The 20,665-nt window shown below is 42.5% G+C and overlaps 1 protein-coding gene across 1 annotated transcript; it reads left to right on the top strand.

The window, feature by feature from the left end:
- Nucleotides 1-81: 81 nt before the first annotated feature.
- On the top strand, nucleotides 82-18,995 carry LOC117510246 (dual specificity protein phosphatase 26-like). The gene is made up of 3 exons (XM_034169885.1): nucleotides 82-549; nucleotides 11,657-11,868; nucleotides 18,615-18,995. Exons 1-3 carry the CDS (start codon nucleotides 371-373, stop codon nucleotides 18,809-18,811), a joined length of 588 nt encoding a protein of 195 aa, XP_034025776.1. The 5' UTR covers nucleotides 82-370; the 3' UTR covers nucleotides 18,812-18,995.
- Nucleotides 18,996-20,665: the final 1,670 nt, after the last annotated feature.

Genomic DNA, 20,665 nt, shown 5'->3' on the forward strand with positions numbered 1-20,665 from the left:
TAATGTTTTTGGTTTAATATTTAACTTTGTTACTGTCTTGGCAAAGTTTTGTATGTTTTGGGCCCAACAGGAACAAAGACCTTATGTAATGTAGAAAGTCCCACATGGATCCACACTGTCCATGCAGGCATTCAGTTCTTTAAATAGACTGTTATTTTGATGCAAAAGTGTAACAGACCCTTGAAGCACATGATCAAACAGCATGACAACACAAGGGCAGCTTGGTAGCAAATAATTCTTAAAACTTTCTTCTGAGTAGGTGATGGAGAGAAATCTATCAAAACATTAGTTTGAAATAGACTTTGTTTCTTAGAAAAGATAAAACCTGAGTCTGATTGGTGTTTAGCCTGATTTCTGGACAGGAAAAGCAATGTCCTATAGATGCAAACTTACTTCATCCTGGAATGACGCACCACCTCCTCCCAAAGTGGAAATTGACCTGAGTTCACCCGGTTTGGCCGTGTTCGAGTTGGAAAGACTTCTATTTACCGGGAAAGCCATCATCAACCATGCAGATGAAGTTTGGCCGAGTCTTTATATTGGAGATCAGTAAGTAAATTACTTGTTTCTTCTGGTGAAAATGTGCATGATGTTGGCATGGTCTTTAAAACTTGAACACACTGGGTTAGTTTTTGTGGCGTGATAGTGGGGGTGGTCGTAGCTCTATTTCAACATATGGTATTGCTCATCTTGGATTTAGTCCTGCTTTAAAGAACTGGGCATGAATCACGTTTCAATGCGCAGGACCGTCGCAGTGGGTAACTAGACTGCTCAAGTTGCATTCCACAGAGGAATCTCACATTAATTATAATTAGTCTGAGTCTACTGGTGGCCATGGAAGGAAAACATCAATGCCTGAACTTTAATTTTTACTTTAAATCCATATATTTTTATAGAACAAATTGAACCCCAAAAACAAAAAATGCAAATCAAACAAAAACACAGATGACCATTCAGTAATTCAAAGAACCAGTGGCTCCTATGAGTGTGCGAGTGGCAGGCTGGCAAGCAGATGGCAAAGCACAACCAAGGACCCCAGATTAAGATTATCTCAATTTCACTCCGTTACATTAAGGGGAGATTTCCCCGTGTAATGGATGCTTCAGGTAATTAATCGGCAGCTTCCAGTGGCGCTATGACATATTGGAGGAGTCTGTGATTGTGCACTTTATCCCCCCCCCATTTCCACAAAAGCAACTCTGGCAAAGAAGCAAAGAAAATGACATTCTGTTGAGCCACAGACACGTTAATATCATCTGGGGAGCAGAAATAGCTATGTGAGGCGAATGACAAATCTAAAATCTTTGAGATTGTATCAAAAAAGGTATGCCAGTAGTTGAACAATTTGAGCACAGCCAAAACAGGCCAAGTAACAGGGGGTCCTAGAACAACTTGCCTGAATAAAAGTCTGGCCTTACTATAGAGTGAATTGTATGTAAAATGTTGAATCGTATTAGGCTGAATCTGACAGCAGGAGGAGGAATTGAAATCTGTATTATTCAGATTAAAGTGAGCATACTATTACCCAAAAATTTCAACTCATCCATATACAGTGGGGAAAATAAGTATTTGATACTGTCAATTTTGCATGTTTTCCCACCAACAAAGAATGGAGAGGTCTGTAATTTTTATCATAGGTACACTCGTCCACTGTGAGAGACAGAATCTAAAAAACAGAAAATCACACTATAATTTTTAAATAATTTACATTTTACTGTGTGAAATAAGTACAGTAGTGTTTAGAATAATAGTGCTATGTGACTAAAAAGATTAATCCAGGTTTTGAGTATATTTCTTATTGTTACATGGGAAACAAAATACCAGTAGATTCTCACAAATCCAACAAGACCAAGCATTCATGATATCAAATCAATTTTATTTATATAGCACCAAATCACAACACACAGTTGCCCCAAGGGGCTTTATATTGTAAGGCAAAGCCACACAATAATTACGGAAAAACCCCAACGGTCAAAACGACCCCCTGTGAGCAAGCACTTGGCGACAGTGGGAAGGAAAAACTCCCTTTTAACAGGAAGAAACCTCCAGCAGAACCAGGCACAGGGAGGGGCAGTCTCCTGCTGGGACTGGTTGGGGCTGAGGGAGAGAACCAGGAAAAATATATGCTGTGGAGGAGAGCAGAGATCAATCACTAATGATTAAATGCAGAGTGGTGCATACAGAGCAAAAAGAGAAAGAAACACTCAGTGCATCATGGGAACCCCCCCAGCAGTCTAAGTCTATAGCAGCATAACTAAGGGATGGTTCAGGGTCACCTGATCCAGCCCTAACTATAAGCTTTAGCAAAAAGGAAAGTTTTAAGCCTAATCTTAAATGTAGAGAGGGTGTCTGTCTCCCTGATCCGAATTGGGAGCTGGTTCCAGAGGAGAGGAGCATGAAAGCTGAAGGCTCTGCCTCCCATTCTACTCTTACAAACGCTAGGAACTACAAGTAAGCCTGCAGTCTGAGCGAAGCGCTCTATTGGGGTGATATGGTACTATGAGGTCCCTAAGATAAGATGGGACCTGATTATTCAAAACCTTGTAAGTGTAGCGGGATGAAAGTCCCGGGTCCCAATTGAAAAGATGTTCCCGCTAGCTTGGCTAACGGGGAGTTCCCCTTTGACTGACCTAGTAGAGGAACAGTCTTTTGGTGCGAGCCGCGTGGGTTCGATCCCCCACCGTCGTCCCGGCCACGAAGCTCCTGCTGCTTCAATCTGGCGTCACGAACAGGATGTGGGTCACAGAGTATGCTAACATGCACCTGTGACTTCGGGACGAAGTCAAAAATGGTGGGGAGATGTGTAGCGGGATGAAAGTCCCGGGTCCCAATTGAAAAGACGTTCCCGCTAGCTTGGCTAACGGGGAGTTCCCCTTTGGCTGACCTGGTAGAGGAATGGTCTTTTGGTGCGAGCCGCGTGGGTTCGAGCCCCCACCGTCGTCCCGGCCACGAAGGTCCTGCTGCTTCATAAGTAAGAAGAAGAATTTTAAATTCTATTCTAGAATTAACAGGAAGCCAATAAAGAGAGGCCAATATGGGTGAGATATGCTCTCTCCTTCTAGTCACTGTCAGCACTCTAGCTGCAGCATTTTGAATTAACTGAAGGCTTTTCAGGGAACTTTTAGGACAACCTGATAATAATGAATTACAATAGTCCAGCCTAGAGGAAATAAATGCATGAATTAGCTTTTCAGCATCACTCTGAGACAAGACCTTTCTAATTTTAGAGATATTGCGCAAATGCAAAAAAGCAGTCCTACATATTTGTTTAATATGCGCATTGAATGACATATCCTGATCAAAAATGACTCCAAGATTTCTCACAGTATTACTAGAGGTCAGGGTAATGCCATCCAGAGTAAGGATCTGGTTAGACACCATGTTTCTAAGATTTGTGGGGCCAAGTACAATAACTTCAGTTTTATCTGAGTATAAAGCAGGAAATTAGAGGTCATCCATGTCTTTATGTCTGTAAGACAATCCTGCAGTTTAGCTAATTGGTGTGTGTCCTCTGGCTTCATGGATAGATAAAGCTGGGTATCATCTGCGTAACAATGAAAATTTAAGCAATGCTGTCTAATAATACTGCCTAAGGGAAGCATGTATAAAGTGAATAAAACTGGTCCTAGCACAGAACCTTGTGGAACTCCATAATTAACCTTAGTCTGTGAAGATTCCCCATTTACATGAACAAATTGTAATCTATTAGATAAATATGATTCAAACCACTGCAGTGCAGTGCCTTTAATACCTATGGCATATGATATGCACACTCTTAAGGCTATGAAATTGGGCTATTAGTAAAAAAAAAAAGTAGAAAAGGGCGCGTTCACAATAATAGTAGTGTGGCATTCAGTCAGTGAGTCCGTCAGTTTTGTGGAACAAACAGGTGTGAATCAGGTGTCCCCTATTTAAGGATGAAGCCAGCACCTGTTGAACATGCTTTTCTTTTTGAAAGCCTGAGGAAAATGGGACATTCAAGACATTGTTCAGAAGAACAGCGTAGTTTAATTAAAAAGTTCATTGGAGAGGGGAAAACGTATACGCAGGTGCACAAAATTATAGGCTATTCATTTACAATGATCTCCAATGCTTTAAAATGGACAAAAAAAACAGAGACGCATGGATGAAAATGGAAAACAACCATCAAAATGGATAGAAGAATAACCAGAATGGCAAATGCTCACCCATTGATCAGCTCCAGGATGATCAAAGACAGTCTGGAGTTACCTGTAAGTGCTGTGACAGTTAGAAGATGCCTGTGTGAAGTTAATTTATTTGCAAGAATCCCCCGCAAAGTCCCTCTGTTAAATAAAAGACGTGCAGAAGAGGTTACAATTTGCCAAAGAACACATCAACTGGCCTAAAGAGAAATGGAGGAATATTTTGTGGACTGATGAGAGTAAAATTGTTGTGGGCTGGGGTGTTTGGCTGGCTTGGTTTTTGTTTTCTGTTTCTCCCACCAGGTGGTATGCATTCAGGACTGAGTGGCTGAGCATTAGGACCTCACCCTGAACACCTGAGGCTTGTTTTCACATGCAGGTCATCAGGACTCACAGCTGTGGTGTATTTTGTCTTGATCAGAGATTGCTGCATTTAAACCTTGATTGCACAGTGTGTGATTGCCAGAGACTCGACCTTGTGAGCAGGCGTGTGAGATCGACGTCAGGAGAACAATCTCACCATCACGGACGCAGAGACCGCTCCAGGTTTGACGCCACAGTCTGTGAAGGAGGATTGGGTGAGGTCTCACGCTCTTCAGCACACTTCCTGAGGTAATTCGGTTTTTGGTGACTTTTATGAAGTAGTGACAGTGGATTTGGTGTCCCTCACACCTTGTGTTAGTGAGCTGTCACGTTATGCTAATTGTCTAATCAGCTTCTGCTGCAGTGGGTCTTTGAACTGAGTTGTTCCGTGCCTGCAGGGTAAGAAGCTGATGTATAGATTTAAGCCAGGAAGTGTTTGCTGATTGCGTGCACCTTTGAGTTGTGTCTCTCTGTGTGGAGTTGGACTCACCTCATGTTTTCTTTCTTCACAGACTTGGTTTGTCGCGGCCACCTGGGGGGTGTCGGCGGGGTCCCTGGGTCCGAACTGCTGTGGCTCCGGACCGTTTGCGCTGTTGAGAGCGCGCCGTGTTTCCACCTCACCAGACCGCGGACTTTTTAGTTGTTTAGCACTGCACACACTGTTATGTTTATTAAATTCTGTTATCTTTTGAACCGTGCTCTGCTTATTTTATGCTGGGTCCTTTCAAACGCTGGGTCGGTGCTCCGACCGCGTCCAAAACATAACAAAAATTGTTCTTTTTGGGTCCAAGGGCCACTGACAGTTTGAGACGACCCCCAAACTCTGAATTCAAGCCACAGTTCACAGTGAAGCATGGTGGTGCAAGCATCATGGGCATGTTTCTCCTACTATGGTGTTGGGCCTATATATCGCATACCACGTATCATGGATCAGTTTGGATATGTCAAAATACTTGGAAGAGGTCATGTTGCCTTATGCTGAAGAGGACATGCCCTTGAAATGGGTGTTTCAACAAGACAATGACCCCAAGCACACTAGTAAATGAGCAAAAGCTTGGTTCCAAACCAACAAAATGAATGTTTTGGAGTGGCCTGCCCAATCCCCGGACCTAAATCCAATTGAGAACTTGTGGGGTGACATCAAAAAAGCTGTTTCTAAAGCAAAACCAAGAAATGTGAATGAATTGTGGAATGTTGTTAAAGAATCTTGGAGTGGAATAACAGCTGAAACGTGCCACAAGTTGGTTGTCTCCATGCCTCGCAGATGTGAAGAAATCATGAAAAACTGTGGTTATACAACTAAATACTAGTTTAGTGATTCACAGGATTGCTAAAAAAGCAGTTTGGACATACGTTTTGAGTTGTAGTGTCAACAGCAGATGCTACTATTATTGTGAACACCCCCTTTTCTACTTTTTTTTTTTTTTTTTTTTACTAATAGCCCAGTTTCATAGCCTTAAGAGTGTGCATATCATGAATGCTTGGTCTTGTTGGATTTGTGAGAATCTACTGAATCTACTGGTACCTTCTTTCCCATGTAACAATAAGAAATATACTCAAAACCTGGATTAATCTTTTTAGTCACATAGCACTACTATTATTCTGAACACTACTGTATTTGATCACCTACCAAGCAGCAAGAATTTTAGCTCTCGCAGACCTGTTAGTTTTTCTTGGAAGAAGCCCACCTATTCTGCAAAAATTACCTATATTAATTGCACCCGTTTGATCTCGCTTTCTGTATAAAAGACACCTGCCCACACAGTCAATCACACTCCAACCTATACACCATGGCCAAGACCAAAGAGCTGTCTAAGAACACTAGGGACAAAATTGTAGACTTGCACAAGGCTGGCAAGACAACAGGCAAGCAGCTTGGTGAGAAGGCAACAACTGTTGGCGCAATTATTAGAAAATGGAAGCAACACAAGATGACTATCAAATCTTCCTCATTCTGGGGCTCCATGCAAGATCTGGCCTCATGGGGTAAGGATGATTTTGAGAAAGCCCAGAACTACACTGGAGGACCTGGTATGACCTGAAGACAGCTGGGACCACAGTCACAAAGATTACATTAGTAACACACTACACTGTCATGGTTTAAAATCCTGCAGGGCAGCAAGTTCCCCCTGCTCAAGCCAGCATATGTCCAGGCCTGTCTGAAGTTTGCCAGTGACCATCTGGATGATCCAGAGGAGGCATGGGAGAAGGTCATGTGAAACCAAAATAGTTTTCTGGTATCAACTCCACTCGCCGTGTTTGGAGGAAAAAGGATGACTACAACACAGAGAACACAGTCTCAACCATGAAGTATAGGGGTGGAAACATCATTTTTGGGGTGCTTTTCTGCAAATGAGATGGAGCAGCAGCAGCGTATTGAAGGGAGGATGGATAGGGTCATGTGTCTTGAGATTTTGGCAAACCTCCTTCCCTCAGAGTATTGAAGATGGGTCGTGGCTGGGTCTTCCAGCATGACAATGACCCCAAACACAGAGCCAGGGCAACTAAGGAGGGGCACCGTAAGAAGCATTTCAAAGTCCTGGAGTGGCCTAGCCAGTCTGTAGATCTGAACTCAATAGAAAATCTTTGGAGGGAGCTGAAACTCGAAACCTGAAAGATCTGGAGATCTGTGTGGGAGGCGTGGCCCAAAATCCCTGCTGCAGTGTGCAAACTTGGTCAGGAAACATCTGAGCTCTGTAATTGCAAACAAAGGTTTCTGTACCAAATATTAAGTTCTGTTTTCTGTTGTGTCAGATACTTATTTCATGCACTAAAATGCAAATTAATTATGTAAAAATCAGTGATTTTTCTGGATTTTTTTAATTTTATTATTATTTTATTTTTTTAGATTCTGTATCTCACAGTTAGTGTACCTATGATAAAAATTACAGACCTCTTCATTCTTTGCTGGTGGGACAGTGGCTCAAATATTTATTTCCCCACATCCTTCAAACACTGAAGCCTATTTTTCTCAAAGGACTTGTGGAAATTGAGGGTCACTTTTAGCCGCCATAAATAAGTGGTTATTACAAATAGGGATTGTCTCGAGGAGAGCAATCCACCTGAGGTGGCACCTAATCTGTGCCCAGATTTTCAATGTGCTGATTACAATAGGACTGGATGTGAAATGTGCTGTGGAGAGAGGAAGGCTGATACAGGTCAAGGCCTGGAGAGAAGAGGAGCATGACATGGCTTCAATCAGATACCAACAGAGGGTGCCCGAGATTTGTGTTCTTCTGCCTTTTATGTAAAAATTTGTGACACCGCAATGTATTCTGGAAAAAAAAGGTTGACATGCCCCGCTTTATGTTATCCCCTCACTCTACAGTTTTGTTTATCTGGTGTGTGTTTAAGATGATTTTATTGGTGTTAATGGTTCACAGTCAGCGTGGTTTTCTTCTGTGAAGCTCCAGAATGTGCGTCACATACAAGCAAACTGAAAAAGCCGGATGTTTACCCGTAGATGTCGAGAGTCAGCTTTTCTGTTTATTTCAGACCTCTTATGATCCAATTTCCCAAGATCCTCATGTCTGTTTTCTGCCGGTTCTATTAATACTGATAATTCTTTCTTGTTTTTGTTCTCACGTGTGGTCCTTTTCTAGATGGAATTTCATGCAGTTGTTTCCTGGTTAACTTTGACAGCGACACATCAGAAGCCCTGTTTGATTCTGGCTGGTCCAACTCCTCTTCAGTTTAGGCTCACATAGGAGGAGGTGGACCAGCCTGTGTGTCCACTCATTGCCCAGGTGAGATGAGATGCACATTTTACGCATAAGGTGGAAGTACACAAAATCCGGGCAGCCCCTGTTGCTCTGAGCCAAGGTGAACCAAAGCATAATCTTCTGAGAGTTAGTAACCTGATAGTAGCCAATAAGACCGGGTAGGCCAAGCCCACCATGAGATCTGCTGACTCTTGCGTGCTTACCAGCCCAGATAAATGAGGATATTATACTATCTAAACCGGTGAAAATTGACCTGGATACAACCGGTAAACACTGAAAAATGTATAGATATCTAGGAAAATGCATCTTAACAGCCTGCACATGTCCAGCTTATTTAAAGAGGTAAATGGCTCCACCTCGATTAGTCAGATTTAACTGTTGTTAAAGTGATGAGATTACATTCCCACAACATACTAGTGAGTGTAATACCTAAATATTTGAACTCTTCATTAGAAAACCTGAAAGGAATTAACAATTGTAGCAGCCCATTCGTTGATAGCAAAACATTCGCTTTTTGAAAGGTTTCATTTGTACCCCAAAAGAATACTAAAAGATTCTAAGAGTGAGTGGATGTATGGGATGCTGGATAAAGGTTCACTAACATATAAAATGAGATCATCAGCATACAGCAACACCCTATGGCCAGTACCCACTCTCTGAATCCCCTTAATTCCATTCTCAACCTTTAAAGCAATTGAAAGTGGTCCAATAGCTGTCAGGATGGGCGGGAGCCTGTCACCAGGAGCGGCTGGACCCACAATACAGACTCCCAGACTAGGCTTTGGTGTGAAGGAAATCATGGTCTTTATTCCAGCATCAGGTTCAGTACACATGTAATCAGTCAGCGCTGCAGAGGTACAAGCAGGGTCAGGCTGAGACGCAGTCATAAACAAGCAGGGTTCTGAGGCATGAGCAAACACCGACATCTGGGACGAGGCAAGAGGCATGGTCGAAGACAACAGAGCAGCATTCAGAATACGGCAAGACAAAATCAGGACTGTGAAAGGTGCTGGAAAGTGTACGAGACAACAATCTGGCAGGGAAGTGAAGGACTGTGAGGTTTAAATACATGTGGACTAATTAGTGTGAAATGAGGGACAGGTGGCGTCAATGAGGTGCATGTGAGGAACAATCTAGAAGGGGGGTGTGGCTTCTGGACAAAGAGTATTGATGGGCAAGATTGTGAGGAGGGGAGTACACAAAGTGGAGTGATGTAACAGACAAAGACACGTGAGCAGGTGCCAAGAGTGTGAGTGAAAGAAACGAGGCAGGTGCAGTGAACACAATCAAATATGAGTGAGGGATGAAGACATGATGGGAGGTGCAGGGGTGTGGAGTGGAAACAAATGGCCAAAACAGAACAGAGCTAAAACGGAAATCAAGGGCAGAATATAATACAACAACAAACCGGGCATGAATATGAGAACTGAAAGAAAATAAACACCAAGACAAAACTAAACTGGAACTGACTAAGAAAACAAAGTGGCTCAAGAGTCCTGTGGAAAAGAGGAAAGGATTCAGAGCGCTGGGTATAAGTACAGACTGATGCCTGAGGAGAGGAGTAGAGTAAAACCCTGGTCAGATGGTACTAACGAAATACCGAAGCCCAAACAAAACAAGAAATCTGGACTTGTGTTGAATTTCGGAGGCATCGTTTAACCGTTGTTCAGTTTCATTCCTGCAGCTGGTGCTGCGTCAGAAATTTCAAACTGTTGAAAAATGTGAAGGAATCCCGACGACAACCTCAATTCGTCCATATTTCGTTTTGCTTTCTGTCTTGATGGTTCCTCATCATTTGGGTAGCTTCCATAACATTGGCGTTCTGTCTAACTATTGTCAAACTTCCCAAGTCTGACGTTTTGCATGAACATCGACAATATCTGAACGGATCAATAACTAGAGCTCTGACGAGCTGCACGTAACGTCCTTGTATCGCTAATTACTCATCTATATGTGGGAAGAAAAGCAATGTTGTCATACAGAAACAATAGCAGTGAATGTTTTATCAACTACTTTAACTATTTACGCAAGTTCCAGCCATTTGTGGCTGGCCTGCATGTGCTCACACGTTGTTGTGAAGACATCTCTCACCTGTTGTCAAGACAACCAAATCCCGCTCCTCATACCCGGTCAGTCATGTCATCATGAATGTTTCATTTAAAGCATCAAGATCGATGTTCACTTTGTTTTTCTTTCATTAGTGTCAGTTTTGTTTCTTTCCTTTTTGCGCTCTTGATTTGCAGGCTTTTCTGTGATGGGGAAGGCGCGGGATCATTCGTCCACCTTTTCTCAACGATTTGTAATTTTGTGACTTTTTTCCTTGGTTCAGCTCTTGCCGTGTGACCAGGCCATAGGTGAACCCAAGAGACAAAGCATAAACCAAAACCAAACTGCCAAAAAGAGAAGAAAAGATGACCCCATTCCACCCTATCAAAACCCTTCTCCGTGTCCAGACCTATCACTACCTCCAGTTCTGTCAAGTACCGTTGTGAATAACATTAACCCGTGTTTATGCCCAGATTATTTTTTTTTTATAAGTGGAAAAAGTTGTATTAGTATCTTTTAAGATTTTTTACTGTGCGTAGAAAATGACAGTGATGCACTTCGGCAACAGTTGTTGCCAGTTGGGCAAAACGGGTTAAGAAGGCTTCTGATGTTAGCAAATGAATTTCTCCCTTGAATGAATTCTGATTCTCTGATATAATCGAGGGCATACAAAGCTCTCTAATCTGCGGGCCAAATTTTTACACAGAATTTTTTATAACAACAAGTAGCAGTAAGATTAGGTGAGATGATGTACAGTTCAGAGGATCTTTGTCTACTTTAAAGATCAAGGAGATAGAAGCTTGCCTTGGAGTGGGTGTAAGGAATCCCTGGCGGTATAAATAGTGAAACATTTCTCGTAGCAGTAGGGCTAGTTGGTCTGAGAATTTCTTATGGGATCCAACCATGTACTCGTCTGGCCCCTGTCAGTTATGACCGCTTGTTGACTGCATTGCCTCTTTGATCTCAGAAAGATGCAAGGGGGTGTCAAGCATATCACAATCATTGGTAGATATTTTGGGCTTAGACAACTTTTTGAAGAATTTGTTGAATTGTGCTTCATCACTAGAATATTCTGATGTATACAGTTCAGGGTAAAATCTCTTAAATGTATTATTTATCTCCTCTGGGTTCGAAGTGAGAACATCTGTCTCATCTTGAATCTGTGTCTGGTAATTTGGTTTTGGGCGTTCATAGCTTTTAACTGGTGGAGTAGAAAGTGGCCAGCCTTGTCTCCATGTCGATACACAAAATGCCTGAAATTGTCAAACAAATTTTCATGTGGCTGCACAGTGCCCATTCTATAATATGCTGCATAGCAATCATTGAGGAAGTGCATGCATCCAAACCTTGTTTTGTTCACAGGCACAGTGCAGAGAACCGGGCTGATCTATCCATGCATGGGATCACTCATGTCTTGAATGCAGCTCACAGTAACCGCAGAGGACAGCCAGATCTGTACCAGGGCATGAAGATCACCTACATGGGCATAGAGGCTCATGACTCATGTGGCTTTGACATGAGTGGCAACTTCCAGCCTGCAGCACACTTTATTCACAAGGCTCTAAGAGCAGGAGGTAAGTTGGAATGTTCAGAACGTGTGTTTATGTATAGATAGTTTATTTGTATTTTAGTGTTACAATAAAATGTGTGACTTATTTTTTCAGAAGAATGTTTTAATACTACAATATACGGTGGGTAAAATAAGTATTGAACACGTCACCATTTATCTCAGTAAATGTATTTTCAAAAGTGCTATTGGCATGAAATTTTCACCAGATGTCGGTAACAATCCCGGTAATCCACACATACATAGAAATCAAACCATAGATGTCCATAAATTATGTGTAATAACGTGAAATGACAAAGGAAAAAGTATTGAACACCGAAAGAAAGGGAAGTGTAAAAAGGCATGGAAAGCGAAGACACCAGCTGAAATTTGAGTAATTAGAAAGCAGTCCTGCCCCTTGTCAGTGCAAATTAATATCAGCTTGATAGCTGATCATAGACGTGTCCATAAAAATCATAGAGGGATATGCTTTGCAAACTTAATACCCATTACTATATTGGATCATGTTAAAATTGAGGATGGCCCAATGGTTGTTCCAGCAATATCAAAGATTTCATGTCTGCTACCTACAATGCATGTGGAATGTCTCAAACCTAAACCTACTTCGAGGCATCTTATATATGCCACTCTGGAACCACCCCTAAACCCAAACAGCTCAACTGTCAACCCCACTGAGGTCCTTAGACTGGGTCTCATTAACATAAGCTCACTGTCCTCAAAATCATTGTTGATTAATGATTTAATTATTGATCATCACTTAGATATGATTGGGTTATGTAAAACCTGGCTTAAACCTACAGCTGTCCTCCCCTTAAATGAGGCCTGCCCACCAGCATATACATTTAGTTATGTCCCTCATGATGTGAAGCAAGGCAGGGGTGTAGCTCTTATTTATAAATCTAGGTTTGGCTTATTAGCGGTTGGGGGTCACAAATATAACTCGTTTGAGCATCTGATTCTCCGCTCCGCTCAGGATATTACGCATTGCCAAGGTCAGAAGAATAAAAATCAGCCGTATTACTTTGTCACTGTATATAGGCCTCCTGGCCCATATTCTGAATCCCTAGATGAATTTGGTGCGTTCATTTCTAACTTGTCAACGAGAACAGATAACATTCTGATCATTGGTGACTTTAACATTCATATAAATAAGCCTTCTGATCCCCTCAGCAAATCATTTATGGAAATTGTGGATGCATTAGGATTTCGGCAATGCATTCGGGATTCGACGCACATTAGTGGAAATACCCTGGATAAGTTCTCACACGTGGTATTGCTGTCACGAATATTGACATCATGCCTCTTACATCAGTGGTCTCTGATCAGTCACTTATTAAGTTTACAGTTTCACTGCCGTGTTTAGTGGAACAACAACCTTATTTATCATTACGGCGATGCATCAACTCCTCAACTAAGACTGAACTAGAAGCTAGATTGCCTGATGTCTTAGCCTCACTTTTGACAAATACCCAGTCAGTAGACAGACTTGTGGATAGTTTAAAGTCAGTGCTCAAAACGACACTCGACATGATTGCACCACCTGTGTTGAAACCGTGCTCCCCCAAATCGCAGTCACCTTGGTTCAATGATTACCTGCGTGACCTCAAGCATAAAGCAAGAGGTCTAGAATGGAAATGGTGTCGTTCACAATTAGAAGTACAACTTACATGGCGTGATGCTATCTTAGACTATAAGCATGCACTATTGGCTACAAAGCGGACCTATTACTCTGATTTGATCAACAAAAACAAGCATAACTCAAAGTTCTTGTTCAACACGGTGGCAACACTTATTCATGGACAATCACCTGTAGTTCGCTCTCCTTTTACAGCACAAGATTTCCTGGATTACTTTGAGGAGAAAATAGATAACATTAAGTTGAACATATCCCAGCATGCCTTAACCCAGCCACTACACCCTGCTATTGAGGTGGGCGCCACTACTGAGGTATTACCTAGATTTACAGAATTTGATGGTATCTCTCTAGACATGCTGATGAAACTCGTAACGTCAACAAAAAGCACAACCTGTTTATTTGATCCTATACCAACAAAACTGTTTAAGGACCTGTGGCCCACTCTTGGGCCGATTGCGCTGGAACTTATTAATCTTTCTTTAACTTCTGGATATGTTCCTAAACATTTCAAATATGCAGTGATTAAACCATTACTTAAGAAACGTAATCTTGACCCTAGTGTATTGAAAAACTATCGGCCGATATCAAATTCAAAAGGATTCAAAGGATTCAAAAGAATTTTATTGTCATATGCACAAAAGAACATGTTCCCTGCACAATGAAATGTGTCTACTGCATTTAACCCATCCTAATTGCCAATTAGGAGCAGAAGTCGCCATTAGGCGCCCAGGGACCAGCTCCAGATGTACATCCCTGCCTTGGTCAACAGCAGGGCTGAGCAAACCAAGACCGACCCATAACAAACGACACACACATAACACACAACACACATAGGCCGGCCCGGTACATAAACACATATAAAAAAGCACACACGAGGGAAGAAGAGAGGGAAAAAAAACCCTCATAGCCGCTGCGTTACACAGCAGCAATGAGGAAAAAACCCCCATCAGCACAGAAAAACAATAATCACACAGACAACAAAGACGCAGGACGACAACCAAGATTTGAAGGTCCAGTTTATCAGAACACTCCGGAGGCAGCCTATTAGGTGCCGTCAACGGCCTTGTCCGACAATCCTGGAAGGGGGAGGGGCTCAGCCCTGAGCAGTCCACTGTCGACAGTCAACGTCAGAGCTGGAGAAGCTGAGGGGAGGGGAATGACCAGGGAGCGAGGCTTAAGTGTTGATCTTCTTGAGGTTTTTTATCACAGTGGCCTTGAAGTGCAGCTGTGTTTGGGGAAGCCAAATGAATATCCAGATTAGCAGACGCCTGAAAGATTCCACAGTTCTGAGAACAGAGTGGCTCTCAATACATCTGAATGTAGAATGTGGTCTTCACTGACGGTCAAAGTGGATTTCCAGAGCTGCAATCCTGCCCGAGATGTTTTCCAGCGTGCGGTTAACACCCGCTGACTGCGCAGCCACTGCCTTCCCAATCGAATCAATCATGTAGGGCAGCCTGGAAGGCCCAATTAATGCTGCCTGCACTTTCTTAATTTTCCGGTAAACCAGCGCCATGCCCTTCCACACAGCAGAAAGCCGGTCACCACCAAGCCAAATATATACACATCTTCGATGTCCTCCACAGAAAACGCGTAAAGGCACATGACCTGCCATCTCCTCCACGAGTCCATCACGTAACCCATCACATGCGTCCCGGCAGGACAGGTCGGGTCCTCCGCCCCCGAATGTCTTGTGGAAAAAATAGTGTCAATTGCGTTCAGAGACCACTTTAACAGATCCATTTTTGTCGTTTTCCAGAAGAGCAAAGCTGCAGCCTCACAGACAACACGCCACAGAAGCAGGAAAGATAAGGAGGGAGGGAGAAGAGAAAAATGCGTCCGTCTCGGCCGAGCGCAAGCTGGCAAAAAAAAAAAATGACATGATGAATTTTAGAGCAAAATCTATCATTTTGCTATAAAATTCTGGAAAAAGTGGTGTCACGGCAGCTTGTAGACTATCTTACTGAGAATAATCTCTGAGCCGCTGCAGTCTGCTTTTAGAAAATATTATTCCACAGAAACGGCTCTCACTAAAGTGGTGAATGATCTTCTGCTTACAATGGATTCGGACACCACTACGGTTCTGTTGCTGTTAGATCTGTGCTGCATTTGATACAGTGGATCATCATATTTTACTTGATAGGCTGGAAAATCATTTTGGGATTACTGGGAGTGCCCTTGCATGGCTGACGTCATACTTGACCAGTCGTTCTCACTGTGTTTTGTACAGTAACACTACCTCTAACCTTAGTGACATGAAATTTGGGGTTCCTCAGGGGTCTGTCTTAGCCCCCCTGCTTTTCTCCCTTTATATAGCACCCCTTGGGCACATATTGCGGCATTTTGGGATTACCTTTCACTGCTATGCAGATGATACTCAGTTATATATGCCGATAACTGCTGGTAATCTCGTTCACATAAAATCCTTAGAAGATTGCCTTGCATCAGTGAGAAGTTGGATGTCTAGAAACTTCCTACTTTTAAACTCTGAAAAGACTGAAATGATGGTTCTTGGTCCAGTGAGACATCGGCATCAATTTGACCAGTTAACACTCAGCCTAGGCTAATGTGTCATACATCACACTGACAAAGTGAGGAACCTTGGGGTAATTTTTGATCCTTCGTTGTCCTTTGGTTTCCATATAAGAAATATTACTAGGACTGCTTTCTTCCACCTGCGAAATATAGCGAAGATTCGTCCCATCCTGTCTATGGCTGATGCAGAGACCCTGATCCATGCATTCATCTTTTCTAGACTGGACTACTGCAATGTTCTATTTTCTGGTTTACCGCAGTCTAGCATTAGGGGTCTCCAATTGGTTCAGAATGCTGCAGTCAGACTTTTGACACGAAGCAGAAAGTTTGACCACATTACACCCATTTTGGCATCCCTTCACTGCCTTCCTGTCCCAGTGAGATCAGATTTTAAGGTTCTGCTACTAACCTATAAAATTATTCATGGACTGGCACCTCCCTACCTAGCTGACCTAATTAAACCTTACGTACTGGCCCGGGCTTTACGTTCTCAGGGTGCAGGACTACTTTGTGTCCCTAAGGTGAATAAGAAGTCTGCGGGTCACAGAGCTTTCTCTTATCGTACCCCTATTCTGTGGAATGATCTCCCTGCATCAATAAAACAATCAGATTCTGTGGAGACTTTCAAGTCCAGACTTAAGACGCACTTATTTTCCCTTTCATATGGCTAGCATACTGGTGCAATTTTGTTTTACGCTTTTTACTCTTTTAATTCATGTTATTAGTAATTGAAGTGGGCCGCGGCCTCAACTTCACCTAAATTCTGGGTCTTTTAGTGAAGCTTAGGGCTAGCGGCCGGCGATCACCTTAGTATTTCTTCTGTTTTTCTTGTTGATTAATGCTGGCAAATTATATAGTATTTTTTGTCTTTCTGATGCCTGATTCTGTTTTTTCTCTGTTTAAGGTGCAGGTCCATCCAGAGATGGGAGTTGTATTTGTGTTGGCGACCCTCCTGTCCTGTGCACCAACAGCAATTCTTGTATATTCGTCCCTGAATTGTTCTGTGAATTATTTCTGTAATTTATGTTTGTAGCATGGCCCAAGCAGAGGGTCACCCCTTTGAGTCTGGTCTGCTTGAGGTTTCTTCCTCAGACGGAGTTTTTCCTTACCACTGTTGCTCTGGGGTTTGGTAAGGTTAGACCTTACCTGTGTGAAGCGCCTTGAAGCAACTCTGTTGTGATTTGGCGCTATATAAAGGAAAAAAATTGAATTGAATTGAGCTTGATCAGTCCCAACTGATGGCCTATAAAAAGGTGTGTCATTGCCAAGGTGCCACACAAGAAACATCTCATGATGGGTAAAAGCAAAGAGCTCTCTCAAGATCTTTGCATTGTTATTGTTGCAAAAAATACTGATGTCATTGCTGCCAGAAAGATTTCTGAACTTCTAAATGTTCCAGTGTGCACTATTGGGGCTGTAATCCGGAAGTGGAAAGAAATTTATCTGTGAACATATTATAGATGTTCTTTGAGCCAGTGGCTCCATCTACTGTATAACATTAGGAACCTTTTTTGTCCTACCTTTTGAACCTTTTTGCCTCACACCAGAAACTTCTATCCTCTCCATCAGCAGTGGCTTCTGCCATTCGCTGAGACCTTATCAAACTCTCAGATTTTTGCACTCTTTTTACAGCACAGTGATAATCTCTGCGTGTGTTTTTCCTAGCCTCCATGCACAGGACCACTGCTAGGTCTGCCTTCTTCCTTCCACGTTTGGTGATACCACAGTGCATCACTCATTTTACCACTTACAAATTTATTCCAGCCTGGAATGCACTTCTTTTTGTTACCAACTTTACCACTGTGCGGCAGCACCTTATAATTGAAGGAAGGGTGAATGGGGTAAAATGTGCTGAGACATTCTTGATTTTTAAAAAAAAAAAAATCTACCAGGATGATGAAGACAATGATCCCAAACACACAGCCAAGAAAACTCAGCTGGTTTCAGAGAATGAAAATAAAGCTGCTAGAATGACCAAGCCAATCACGTGACTCAAATCGAATAGGAAATCTATGGAAAGAACTAAAGATCAGAGTTCATAGATGAGGTCCACAGAACCTTCAAGATTTGAAAACTGTTTGTGTGGAAGAAGGGGCCAAAATCACACCGGAGCAATGAATGTGACTAGTTTCTTCACACAGGAGGCGTCTTGAAGCTGTCATTAGCAACAAAAGCATTTGTACAAAGTATTAAATTTTAGTAAGCGTGTTCAGTACTTTTTCCTTGCCATTCCATTTTACACAAGTTAATTTCTGTACTTATTTGCTTTGGTTTCTTTGTATGTGTGTATTACTTGGATTGTTACTGACACCTAGTGAAAATTTCATGTCAATAGCACCTTTAGAAATATATTTACTGAGAAAAATGGTAACATGTTTAATACTTATTTATTTTACCTGCTATATGTAATTAATAGGAAATGGTTCAATAAGTCGTCAAACGAAAGTTTATCTTTTCAGACCGTGTCCGATGGCCTAACTGTAAAAACTCATTTCAGTATCCAGCCTGAAGCCCTGTGCAGGAAAAACAAAATGTTAAGATAAACAGTATGTGGTCTCACTGTGCCTGTGTTTGATTCTTAGGTAAGGTCCTGGTACATTGCCATGTAGGAGTGAGCCGTTCTGCAACGCTGGTTCTGGCTTACCTGATGCTGAGGCACCACCTGACCCTCGTAGAAGCCATTTGTGCAGTGAAAGTCAACAGAGGTGTTATTCCAAATCGAGGTTTCCTCCGTCAGCTCATCACGCTGAACAGCCAGCTTTTCAACAAACATCACTGAACCAGGGCACTCATATTAGTGGGTTAGTGAAACAAGGCACTTATTACAGAAAACATGTTCATATGGTTAGATAATCTGTAAATATGTGTCAACTGTCATCGTATTGGGATGTGGCCAACACTTGTAACAGTCCCCAATTTCATCTCACTCTTTGAGGTAATGACAGACTAAATGATTAACTGTTCAAAAAAAGATGCAGAATAAAAATGAACTGCAGCCCTAAATATTTATTTTTCTCTGCTGCGATTAATAATTCATGCATTCATTAATTTTCTACCGCTTATCAGAGTCCAGTTTATGGTGGCAGTAACTAAGCAGCTCCTTCCATATTTCCCCTATCCTGGGCCATGTCCTTTACCTCTTCCTGGCTGATCCAGAGGCGTTCCCAAGCCATATTGGAAATATAATCCTTCCTGCATCTTACTTGCGGTCTCCTCCCAGCTGGACCTACCTGGAAGACTACTCTGGGGAGATGATTGGGGGCATCCTCGCTAGATGCCCAAACCTTCTCATCTGGCTCCTTTTGATGCAAAGAAGCAATGGCTCTACTGCAAGTCCCTGTGCCAGATATTTGAGCTCCTCACTCCGTCCCTGAGTACAAGCCCAGATATTTGACAGCACAATCTAATTTCCATCACTTGTATCTATCTATAAGATAGTTCTGAAAGCTGAATATTGGAGCATAAATCTACAGGTAAATCAAGAGTGTCACCTTATGGCTCAGCTCTTTCTTCACCACAGTTGTCTGGTACATTGTCCACAGGACATCAGATGTAACCCCGATCCCTCTGTCAATCTCACTTACCCCACTTGTGAACACTTGATAGTTGATACTGTACACACTTGATACCACTTCATACTAAAACACCTCCACTTGGAGCAATGACTCTCCCCTGACTCAGAGGGGACAATCCAACCTTTTCTGACAGAGGGCAAATGGTCTCAGATTTTAAAGTGCTGATCCTCATCCCTGTTGCTTCACACTCTGCCTCAACACTGCCCAGTGCGCATCAGAGGTCAATTTGTCTTGGACTCTTGGAGTCCAAGACAAATTTCCCAGAAGGGACAATAAAGTGTATCGTATCGTATCTTATCGTATTTGTGATGAAGCCAACAGAACCACATCTTCTGCAAAAAGCAGTGATGTAATTTTGAGATCACCCACCAGTCCCTGGCTGCACCTTGAAATCCCATCCATGAACATCTCAAATAGGTTTTGCACAAGGAGCAGCCCTCACGGAGTTCGACATCCACTGTGAACAGATCTGATGTAATGCTGAGAATGCAAACACAGCTCCTACTTTGATCGTACAGAAACCAGATTGTGCATTGTAGCATTTCCGAGAACCCATACTACTAGTACCCCCACAGGACACCTTGAGGAACCCAGATCAATGCCTTTTCCAAGTCCACAAAACATGTAGACTTGTGGGTCATACTCCCAAGCCCCTTATAATAGCCTTGGGAGAGTAAAATGTTGGTCCATCGTTCCATAACCAGGATCGAACCCACATTGCGCCACCTGAATCTGAGGTTTGACTAACTCTCCTCTCGAGTACCCTGGCATAGGCTTAACCCAGGGGGGCTGAGAAGTGTGATTCCTTTATTTAAAGTTTGCCTACCCTGAGATACTTCTGATTTCCTTGCAGCATTGTGTAGGCATGTCAGTAATGACAGCCCAACAATATCCGGAGATGTCAGCATCTCAGGGTGAATCTCATCTGCTCACGGCAACTTGCCACAGAGGAGTTATTTTTGATTTTTTTTTTTTTTTTTTTTTTTTTAACTACCTTGGTGACCTCCGTAGGGAGATGTTGCCAGAATCTTCTATCCCTCCCTCCTCAATGGAGGGTA

Source organism: Thalassophryne amazonica, chromosome 5 (assembly GCF_902500255.1).
Source record: "Thalassophryne amazonica chromosome 5, fThaAma1.1, whole genome shotgun sequence".
Classification (NCBI taxonomy): Eukaryota; Metazoa; Chordata; class Actinopteri; order Batrachoidiformes; family Batrachoididae; genus Thalassophryne; species Thalassophryne amazonica.

Bases quoted from the DNA above. Each gene is read 5' to 3' on its own strand.
- LOC117510246 (XM_034169885.1), top strand. From the start codon at position 371: ATGTCCTATAGATGCAAACTTACTTCATCCTGGAATGACGCACCACCT. The intron at 550-11,656 runs GTAAGTAAATTA...TTTTGTTCACAG, and splicing joins AGTCTTTATATTGGAGATCA to GCACAGTGCAGAGAACCGGG. The intron at 11,869-18,614 runs GTAAGTTGGAAT...TTTGATTCTTAG, and splicing joins CAAGGCTCTAAGAGCAGGAG to GTAAGGTCCTGGTACATTGC.